The sequence below is a fragment of the Peromyscus leucopus genome, chromosome 7 (genome assembly GCF_004664715.2).
Source record: "Peromyscus leucopus breed LL Stock chromosome 7, UCI_PerLeu_2.1, whole genome shotgun sequence".
Taxonomy (NCBI): domain Eukaryota; kingdom Metazoa; phylum Chordata; class Mammalia; order Rodentia; family Cricetidae; genus Peromyscus; species Peromyscus leucopus.
This window is the reverse complement of record NC_051069.1, coordinates 14,508,620-14,519,847: the sequence shown is the minus strand read 5'-3', so window position 1 is coordinate 14,519,847 and position 11,228 is coordinate 14,508,620. Positions and strand designations below refer to the sequence as shown.

The 11,228-nt window shown below is 52.4% G+C and overlaps 1 protein-coding gene across 1 annotated transcript in view; it reads right to left on the bottom strand.

Annotated features, from left to right (window-relative positions):
* Positions 1–3,141: 3,141 nt before the first annotated feature.
* The window catches only part of Cd276 (CD276 molecule), a 32,017-nt gene continuing 23,930 nt past the window's right edge, over positions 3,142–11,228 (bottom strand). Inside the window, 4 exon segments of the mRNA XM_037207465.1 lie at positions 3,142–4,805; positions 6,094–6,129; positions 7,486–7,527; positions 9,724–9,858. Of these exon segments, the coding sequence (XP_037063360.1) occupies positions 4,783–4,805; positions 6,094–6,129; positions 7,486–7,527; positions 9,724–9,858 (236 nt within the window). The 3' untranslated portion in view covers positions 3,142–4,782.

Sequence of the window (11,228 nt, the reverse complement as noted above, 5' to 3'; positions counted from 1 at the left end):
TCCACCAGCATTTCAAATGGACTCACAGAGCTAGGGGTGTAGCTCAATTGATAGAATTGTTTGTGTAGCATGCATGGAGCCCTGGGTTCTGTTCCCAGCACTGTATAAAGTGGGCACAGTGGTGCACACTACAATGCCAGCACTTGGAGGGTAGAGGCAAGATCAGAAGTGTGAGGTCACCCCTGGCTATATAGTGAACTTGAGGCCAGTCTGGATACAAAATGTTCTGCCCCTGCAACCCAAATAAAATAAAAGGTGCCTAGAAATCCCACTTGCAGAACCTCATTGTATGGAAGCCTGTATTCGTTGTGTCCAAAACACAGGAACTGCAGGCACTATGAGCTCCTATCTCTCCACTTACAAGGAATGAGGGAAGTCTTTGCTAGAAGCTAGATACAAAATAACATCAACGTAGTATTCAGCTACTAAGTTCAAGATGCAGGGCTAATCCACCCAGAAAGCAGCCAGATGGTGCCCCCTGGGTGGGGCTGTTGCCTGCAGAAGGCCATAAGGGAACCTTGTGGGGTTCCCACATTGTTCTAGATCTTGATCAAAGTAACAGTGACACTTGTGTAAAAATTCATAAACCCACATACCGAGGAGTAGCAGAATTTAGATGCTAGGTGTGTCCAATACCAGTGGAAAGAGTGAAGAGGAAGAAGGGAGAGGCTTGGGAAAGGGTAAAGAAAGTCAGGAAATGTCGCAGAGTAACATTCTCAGATGTATGCCGTCATTCTTATAACTACGTCACCTGGAGAAAAGTCTGGAAGAAGAGCAAACCGTTTGAGTGAAGGGGGTGGAAGGACAGCCCAGTTCTCCACCTCTGCGTTTGCATTTGTGCTGACCAGCACCCCAGGACTCCGAGGAGGTACCCCAGCCTGGCTCCTGCTTCTCTCTGGAGTCCCTTGAGAAGTCTTGGCTTCTCAGGACAACGTTGGCTCCATGGTGCAGCTTAAGACGTGGCTTCACTGGCTGGAGAGATGACTCAGTGGGTAGTGTGCCATACAAGAGTAAAGCCCGGAGTCCAGACCCCCAGGCCCCTCGTAAAAGGTGACTTGCCTATAGTCTCCCTGGGCCAGACGTCCTAGTAAGACTAGCTGAAATGGTGAGTGGAGTCTCTTTCAGTGTGACCCTGCCTCAGTATAGAAGGTGAAGAGTGATGGAGGAAGACACTAGAGGCCATCCTCAGGCCTCCACGTGTGAGTGCACACAGGTGTGAGCATGCATATACACACACATTAAAAAAAAAAAAAAAAGACAGGTTTGCATCTGGAGCTCTAGAAATTGCTCAGCTTGGAATCGTCCAGGGTCTCTGCTCATGGGCTCACAGGTTCCCATTCAGCATCCACATCCTGGAACTGAACAAGACCCGGGGCTGCTCTGGGAACAGCCCACCCCTAGCCATCATTCAACTCTACATGCAGGCAGAACCATCTGTAACAAGCCAGTAGGAGAGACAGGGGGCTCAGGGCCCTGACACACCATTCTGACTCTTCCTGTTCCCTCCCTGTGAGTGACTGAGTAGCCAGATCCACTAATTGGTCTTCACAGGCCAGGTTACAAATGGTGCTAGGGGCGAATTCCGGTCACACCTCCAACCAGGCAAATGAACCCTTGCTCTGTCCTCTCTTTAATATGAATGTGACACCTGCAGGCTACAGCTTGTCGCACTGTGAGAATTATTTCTCCATTAAAATGCAGGAATTGGAGCTTTGCCCAGGAAGGGCAGCTAAAAATACTGCTCTCCAAGGCACTTGTCATCAGGGGACTCAGTGGCCACTTTCCTCACCCTTCAGCTTCCAGGCCAGTCCCACACCTGCTGGGTCTCTTCTCAAGCACGGGATATTGTCATGTCTGATCCTCACCTCAGCCTGACAGGAAGAAAAGACACCAGTTATCTCTTATACAGATGGGAAAGCAGGTGCGGACTGCTGGCCCAGGGTCACTGCACATCCCACAAAGTCAGCAACAGCACTGGCTGCAGGGCAGGAAAGCCTCAGCCCTCACAGGTGCCCAACATGTTTTCTCCGTCAGTCTTGCCTGAACCTCACCACAAACCTCCGAAGCTGTTGTCCGACCCTGGGTGGGGACCGAGGTCCAGGGAGGGGAACAGGGTGCACAAAGGCACTGAGGGGCAGGGGATGTAGAGCTTGGAAATGTGAGCACCAAATGTGAGGCCTCAAACAAGGCAAGTCTGGTAACTGGAGCCTTCAATTGTATTACAACCCTCCAGTGTGGGATGTTTCTGTTTTGAGACAGGATCGCATGTAGGGCTGGTCTCAAACTCGATATGTAGGTCAGATGACCTCGAACTCTGATCTTCCTGCCTCCAACTCTTGAGTGCTAAAAATACAAACGTGCACCACCGTGTTCCACTTACTCCGTGCTAAGGATCAAGACCAGGGTTTTGTACATGTTAGACAAGCGCCCTGACCACTGAGCTACATCCCCAGCCCCACATCATCCGGGTTGTAAAGAACGTTACCTGCTTTTTGTACAGGACTCTTCACCCCTGTTCAGTAAAGAAATCATCAGTGTTCTGAGGTATGAGGGACATGGTCATGTTGGTTGCGGAGCCAGAGTAACCAGCTCTGTAGCCTGAGCTCCACTGCAGTCCGGCCTCCTGTCCAGGGCTTGTGATGCTCTGACAAGGCCGAGTGCTGAAGCTGTGCCCCAAGGAAAAAGGATGCCAGGGTATTTTTCGATGCCAGGGCATTCTGCAGGCTTCCCTATCGCTGAACCTGGTTCTCTGGAAATCTTTTTGTCCTCCAAGTTCACTGTCCTCTCGGACTTCCCAAGTGGAAGGTCTCTAGAAGTGAGCCCCAAAAGTCAATGTCCTGCTCAGTGTCACAAAGCAAAGCCAGGTCCTGGGCTAGTTCCCATTCCACTGGGGTCAGCCAGGAATAGAATAGTGTGTGTGCGTGTGTGTGTGTGTGTGTGTGTGTGTGTGTGTGTGTGTGTGTTGTTTTGTTTTGTTTTTCTCCTCAGCTCGACAGAAGCTTGAGAAGTAGGCATCACAGTGGAGAAAAAGCTTTCATGGTGAAGCGGGTAGCCCTACCCCAGCCTGAAATGCCCAGGACAGGTTCCTCCCTCCTGGAGCCAAGCCTCCCCACTGTTTCACAGATACCACAGGCAAGAAGCTAGTGAAAGACAGGCATTTATTTCTCCCAAAATACACCCAGTTTACAGAGTCCCATGTTTATTTTTTGTTGTGTCTTTTGAGATGGTTTCTCTGTGTTGCCCCAGTAATCCTGAAAGACACTCTGTAGCCCAGGCTGGCCTCGAACTCAGAGATCCTCCTGCCTTTGCCTCCCAGATTAAAGGTGTGCACCACCACACCTAGCCAGAGTCCATCTTTAAATTATCCTCACATTCTGCAGTACTGGGGTGGGAGAGATGCCTCCAGGGGACACCAGAAGGTCTGCTTTGCCAGAAGCCAGGGCTGTCAGAGACAAGCCAGGTACAAGCCCCAGGTCCGGAATAGCACCATGGTGAGTGAGGAGCGGTCCTTTCTTGTCCTCAGGCCCTCTTTTCCTGGCTTGGGCCTTCCCCAGGCTCCAGCTGTTGAGGAGGTCCCAGGATGACATAAGCTGCTGTCTCCATCCAGGTCTGAATGGCTGTGGCCACCTGCCTTCCAGTCCACATCTAGAAAGATTCTAGAAAACACTCAGTTCTCCAGGTATGGCCAAGGACTGTGCTTTCTCCGGGTTTCTGCCTCTACCCCAGGCCCTGGGTCAGGGACAGTGTGGGCCGAGGGTGAGGTATCCAGAAACTGTGGGCACAGGTGGGTACAGTAGGAAGCCAGGCCACTTCCCAGCTGGAAGGTGAGGTCTAGAGGCAAGGGACTCTGATTTTTCTGCAGGCCCTTGGCACCCAGCACAGTGCTGACCCCTGTGGTTGCTCTACAGACATTAATTTACTAAGAAAGTAAAAGTAACAAAGATTCCAAACACGAGAAAGCACAGGGATGAAGGCTGACCCCGTGAGGGGCCCTGAGAACCAGGGCAGCCAGTACCAGCTTCCTGTGGGGAGAATGGGCACAGCCCGGGGCAGCCAGAGCAGGCCACACAAGGCAAGTCTGTACGTGTTCCAGCATGTGCAGCTCCAAGTATCAATGTACCTGTGCATATAGGTGGGGGGTATGTCCCCATTGCACTTAGCCAGGGAGGGAGATAACCAAAGCCAAGCCCAGGGCGGGTGAGTCAGGATGAAGACTTGGAGATGCTGAAGAGATGGGACCCACACTAGTCAGAACAAAGGTTGAGGAGCGGTAAGCAAGATGTACCAGGGCCATGGGGAAACCAGGAGGTGACCATGCAGCTGGCTTCAGATAAATAAGGCAGGGGTTTGAATAGTTGTGTGCCTTGGAGAATAACAGCAGTTTCACGGTCTGTGTGGCTTTGGAGGAGCAAGGAGGTGGGGGTGGTTTGCGTGTGTCCATAAGGAATAAGGCCGAAGGAAGGTTCATGTGTAGTGTCATTGGAGAAACAAGGTCCCTGGATGATTCTGGAGGAACGTTGAGGTGGAGCGGTCTGTGTGTCATGTCCATAAGAAATAAGGCCGCAGGATGGCTCATGTATCGTGTCACCGGAAAAATAAGGCTTTAGGATGATGGGAATTAAGTCCATCAGAGAAATAAGGTTGCAGGTGGCCTATGTACCAGATCCTTTGGAGAATGGGGAGACCCCCAGAGCAGAACCCATTCATTAGGGCAGGGCTCACATTGAGGCTCAACACAGCCAGAGGGTGGGCCCCCCACCTGGGAAAGGCAGCCGCTCCCAGTCAGGCTATTTCTTGTCCATCATCTGCATTTCATGGTAGGATGAGAGGAAAAGGAGGGAAATGCATTAGAAGCTGGAAGTTCTACTCCTGGGGACACATCTGAAGTCACAGATCCAGGTTGGGGGGTGTGCACCCCTAACCACTCTCCTGGAGGCTAGTATGTGCACAGGACAGGTAGAATAAGGAATGTGTCTTCTTACACCGCTCCACTGGAGGCCAGTATGTACACAGGAGCCAGGTGAGAGAGTCACCCCACACACTCCCTCCCACTGGCCTGCTTGGTCCATCTGACTCACCCTTCGAGGCCTGGCCCAATTCCCTCCTCTGGCAGGAAGGCCTCTTCCCATCCTAATGACCTGGAGAGTAATGCTGCAGGGAGCCTTCTCCCTCTGACTTTGCCTCCCTACTGAAGAACATCCAAATCTGACACCCCTGGCCCCGCTCCACATCCCAGCTTGCACCAGCAGTTTAGAAGGCCTTGGGCACGTTCTTCCTTCCTTTGGGTTCTGTCTGTGTCCTCAGGAAAGGAGCTGTCACAGCCTGCCTCTGCAGCCATCCATCTTGGACACAGACTAGAGCCAGGGTACCTCCCTGGGGGGCAGGGAAGCTCATTGTTTCACCTATGAGGCTACTCTGGGCGGCAACTCTCTTCAGACACCCGGCCAACATTATCATCAGCAGGGTTTCACTCTTTGGTGCTCACTATTTTCCAATGACAGGGAGGAGACCTCTCATTTCCTGTGCTTCCCAGTGAACCCTCGGATGTGAGTAGTAACAACTGCCGTACCGACAAGTCATCTCCTGTGCTCCAGAAACGTGGCTGCCGAGATGAACCCTACATTTCTAGCCTCACCTGAGAAACGGGTCACGTGACTAGGTTCTGCCCAATGGGATGTATCTAAAGTGACAGGAGCTATTTTTGGCCAAGCCCTAGAAAGATGTTCCCTGCCCTCCTTCTCATCTCTTGCCTCTGGAGGGGGCATGGCAGCCACAGCAACCCTTTAGACCCAAGGATGGAAGCTTCATGTTGCAGGGGACGGAATCCAGGCCCCAGGGTACCTGCAGCTTTCAGACTATCAGACAGGAGGGGCAGAAATGTCTGGTGCAGGTAAGCCTATTGGAGCAGCTGGGACCTGGCTCCTCTACCCTCTACCATCTCTCCAGGAGGTGAGCGGATGCTACTCTTCTGGGGAGGAAGCACAGGTCAGTAGCGGAAGGGTGATGATGGCTGCCCCGGCTCCCCAGCTTCCTACACAGACACACAAACACAACACACACACACACATTCCATTTCAGGCAATATATCATTACCTTCTTTGTTTTCAGAGTGCTTCAGAGGCCGCAGAGCTGAAAAAAAAAGGAAGGGACTTGTGATAAGAGAAGAGCCCTAGGGAGGCAGGCAGAGGAAGAAGTGAGGGGGAGAATGTAGAAGGCATGGGCAGGGATGGGCAGTCTGGGGGCACCATCACAGTGCCAGGGGAGGAGGCCCAGAGAGCTAGCCCAAGCCTCAGTTCAGAAGTCCCACCTCCACCGTCTCTGAATAAGTCCCATGTGTCTTCCCTCTCTGAATCTCAGGCCCCTAATACTACAGAATGGGGACAGGCACCTGTCCCCAGACAAGCTGGAGATGTGGCAGCACACAGAACCCAGATCATAAATGAGGTGAAATCAGGATCAAGGGAGGCTGGCATGGTTGCAGGGGCCTCCAGAGGCCCAGGGTCACGTGGCCTGGAGGCTGACTAACTCTCTAGCCCATTCTCTCTCCTCCCCTCCCTCCCTCCCTCCCTCCCTCCCTCCCTCCCTCCCTTCCCCTCTCGGCCAACATCTGCCTCTGAGCATGAGAAATGAGGCTCGATCCCAGGCCCATCTCCATGCCTGCCACACAAGCACCAACAGGTGGAGAACTAATCGGCATGATTTATAGCCGTCCCCAGGTCAGTGGGGGAATGGTGGTGATGGCTGCCCCGCTCCTGCCCTGCCTCCTAGGGGGGTGGGAAGGGAGCTGGTGTCAACTGGAACAGTCCAAGATGGCTCATGGGAAACTTGCCTTTCTCAGCTTGGTCACTCCTGGTCACTCCTGCAGCTGTAGGGCACTAGGACCTCAACACCCACCCTAAAACCAGATCTCAGCCCAAGACCCTCATCCCTTGTCCCACGGCAACTCCCAGGTGCCATCAGAACAGGGCCAAGATGGTATTTCACAGGTGAAACACAGAAGCCCGGAGGAGCAAAGCGCTCCATCAGTGTTCAAAGCCTCTAAGAACTGTCCACAGTTGTCCGCTTTATCACAATAGGGCACCACCGTACGCTCTTACCTAGACACCAAGCACGGTACTGTCTTCTATATAGACTATCTCATCTAACCCAACCCAGAAAAACCTAGAGACCTGTTCTCATGCCCGTTTTTTCAGATATGGGAAAAATAGGCCAAAGAGAGTTATTTTGCCGAAGGCTCCTTTGTCGATAAGGGACCGCCCCTCTCTGGCAGCCCTCCTCCCACCCCTGGGAAGCTCCCAGTTGCTACAGTCCTGATGGATGGGTTAGGGTAGGCAGGAGACTCCTGTGGTAGGCCGGTGTTCTGCCTCCAGACCTTCCCTGGGTTGGGGGCTCCATCAGACGGTACTTCATTCCAGCCCCAGATCATGAAGTCCTGTCTCCCATCCCGGATGCCCCCACCCACCCAGTTAAGAGGGCCACACTCACCCGTCTTGGATCCTTCTCCATCCCCATCCTGGTCCTCGGCACCTAGAAGGGTGAATCACAAACTTTCTCAGGGTTGTCGTTCCCACACCTCCACACCTGGGGACTGAGCAAATTTGACTTCTGGTCTGAATGCTGAATTCAGGGTTGGAGCTTGAGACCAGAGCAGAGCCGAACCTAGGATAGAATGGAAGGGGCCCAGCAGGAAGCCCAGCACTTATCTGGCCAGGGACCACTTATCAAGCTTTCTACCCACCCAGCCTATGACTTCACACACCCACTCACTTGCAACCCTGCCAACATCACATCTGCACCCCACTTCTTTTATTTTTGTATGTGTGTGTGTGTGTGTGTGTGTGTGTGTGTGTGTATGGTGTGAGTATGTGCATGTGTGCGTGCGTGCGTGCACATGAAAGCCAGAGGTTGGCATCGGGTGTCCGCCTCAATCACTCTCCACCTTATATTTTGAGACAGGGTTCCTCGTTAAACACGGAGCTCACTGGTTCGGCTAGACCGGCTGCCCGGTGAACGTTGGGGATCCTCTGGTCTCCCTAACCCCCAGGTTACAGAAGCAAGCTGCCCCGCCAGACTTGCGTGGGCGCTGGGGATCCACTCTGGTCCTCATGTTTGCACAGCAGGTACTTTACTGACAGTCACCTATCTCCCAGTCCCTCCGCACCCCACTTCTGTCTCTCCATCCACCCTCTCCAGGCACACACAGCCCACTTAACCGTCTAAGTCACAAGCATCGCTTACCCACAACTGACCAAACTCTCCTCACTTGTTCCCCACACCTAGGCACCTGTCTGCTCTCATACCTCCGTCTCTTCCTGTGCCACGCACCAATGTCCACTCACCCATCTACAATCACCAACACTAATTCACAACCCCCCTCACCAGCAGAAGGCAGCACCATGAGGCTCTGAATACTTCCACTCCGAGGAAGACACACACTCTTGCTAGTGACACACCAACTAAATCCTCACGAGGCTCTCTAGACCTTTTCTCACTCACAGACACACCCACGAGACATATACACTCAGTTCCATTCTTGTTTCCACAGACATACTCATCCCCTGTCACACTACAGCTTTACACACCACCATCTTCATGACAACCCACAATCTTGTTTACGCCCATCCGCCATGCTCATGCCCTGACAGGCAGGTGGACACTGATTCAGAGAACAGTTAGCCACGAGGCCTCAGGCTAGGGCCCTCTGTGCACCCTCTTCCCGTTCATTCTGTCACGGACACGGCAGCTGCTCGGTCTGGATGTCTGTTCCCTCCCAAATGCACACTGAAATTAGCCGTCATCAAACCATATCAAGGGGCGGGACTTGTGGGCTGGAGAAATATGGCCCTGTAGTTCAGAGCACCGTCTGCTCCTGCAGAGAACAAGATTCTGTTCTCAGCACCCACATGACAACTAATAATCAATAACCTGTAACCCCAGTGCCAGGCATACATGCAGGCAAAACACCCATACACAAAAACTTTTAATGTAAATTAAATTTTAATTTTAAATTAATTTGTTTTCTAAAGAGGTGATGCTGCTAAGGGGTGATTAGGCTCTAGCAGCTCCGCCCTCGCAGACCCCACTGGCTCTGTGACCTTTGCCCTCTCACTTTCCACCACCTAATGATCAGTAAGGCCTCACCAGATGCTGGTGCCTGGATATGGTATTGACTTAGTTACGTTGTGCCTGTGTCTGAGTGTGCGGTATTCATGCATGCCTGTTTACATGTGTGTGGGTGCACATGTGGGCGCACATGTATGTGGAGGCCCAAGGCTGATATCAAGAGTCTTCCTTGATCACTCTCCACATTATTCATTACGGCAGGGTCTCTCAATCGAATCCAGAGCTCACCGATATGGCTAGTCTAGCTGATCGGTTTGATCCGGGGAAGCCCTGTCTTCTTCTAGGAGCTGGAATTACAGACAAGCTGCCATGCCCACTAGACATTTATGTGGGTGCTGAAGTTCCAAACTCCAGCCTTCATTCTTCCGTCGCAAGTGATTTCTCTGCTCTCCCCGATGCCTGGATATGATACTCGCAGCTTGAGAAACACAAGCCAGTAAATTTCTGGTTTTTACTGGAACCTGTCTCGGGTATTCTCTTATAGAATAAGAATGACATGCCCCAAGACATGTGGGCATGTATGCACATGTGCGCACCTGCATGTACACACACACACACACACACACACACACACACACACACACAGTCACTCTCACTCACCTGCATTCTCCTCCTCACAGCTCTGCTTGATCTTTCTCCAGCACACGAAGGCCAGGGCCACCAGCAGCACCACAAGACAGACAGAGAGCCCCACAGTCACCCACAGAGCCTCAGGGGGGAATGTCATAGGCTGCCCTGGAAGAAGATGGAAGAATGAGACCATCTTGTTCCAAGGTGTGAACAGGGTTTCCTAGTCTCACTGTACCCCACAAAGCTGAATGAAGCTCACTCAGGCTCCCACGGCCATAGCTCCATTCACCCTACCAAACCCTGCCACTTCGGCTAGGGGTGATGGGAACATGCCTCAGAAGGAGGGCGAGCAGTGGAGCTAAGAAGCCGGAGGGTGATTAATAACCATGGCTAGGGCCCACTGGCTAAGGATAATCTCGCTAAGAGTGGCTCAAGGATCTCTCGGCTGACCCAGCTTCTAGTCTCCCAGCTTTTCTGTCTAATGTCAGGAAGCCTCATTTCAGCCATTCTCCACAGAGTCCCTGACCCCTCCCAGCCTCTGCAGAGTCCTGTCATTTTCCCTTCCTAGCAGGGACTCCCAAATTCCCCACCTGGCCTAAGAGCCACCTCTCCAGAGGCCTCCCTGATGGTTGCCGTCCCACCTGGTTTACATCATCCTGAGGGTCAGACATCAGCCAGCTACAGCCCATGAGCCAGATGGTGGCCTGTTTTTGACAATCCATGAGCTAGCTAGTATTAGCTTTTATTTTTGTGAAGAGTTACAAAAAGAAAGGATAAAGAAGAAAAGAAATAAAGGAGACCAGAAAGAAAAGCTACCATGCTCTGGAGATGTGGCTCAGTTGGTAGAGTGCTTGCCTAGAATACATGGAGCCTGGGGTTCGATTCCCAGCACCATCGATATGAACTGGGCACGGGTTCCCATGCTACCTGTGATCCCAGAACTAAGGAGGTAGAGGTGGCAGAATAAGAAACTCAAGGTCATCCTCATTACAGACTGAGTTCAAGGTCAACTGAGACAATGAGATCCTGCCAACAATAAAGAGACTGATAAACAAATAAATAAAATCGGCAGCAGAAAGACGGCACATGGCCCACCACGTATTTATTCTCTGTCTCTTTACAGAAAGTGTGCCTAGTTCTAAACACAGATGAGGGCCTGGGGTGAGGGTCAGATCTGGGTGAGCCTCACCCAAGGAATAGTCACAGGCAGCCCTGAGGCTACCCCTGGTAGATACATCATGTCAAGAGAATGAGTGGAGCTCGAGGAGCTGAAGGTGAGGTTGAGGCCAGCAGGTGATCTAACCGCATCCCCACATGACTCCAGCATAGATCCCACCCTCAGCTTAGTGCCACACTGGGTGCAGCGCAGAGCCCTGGAGGGGGAAAAAAAATCTAACAAGGACAGGGGGTTCCTTTTGCTCTTTGGGGACAACATGCAGCCAGGGCATCAGCAGCCTCTGGAGCACACAAGCCAGGGCCCTGCACCCTGCACCTGCAGCGGCCCAGGCCCAGAGGAACTGTGGTAAGTCCTTTGC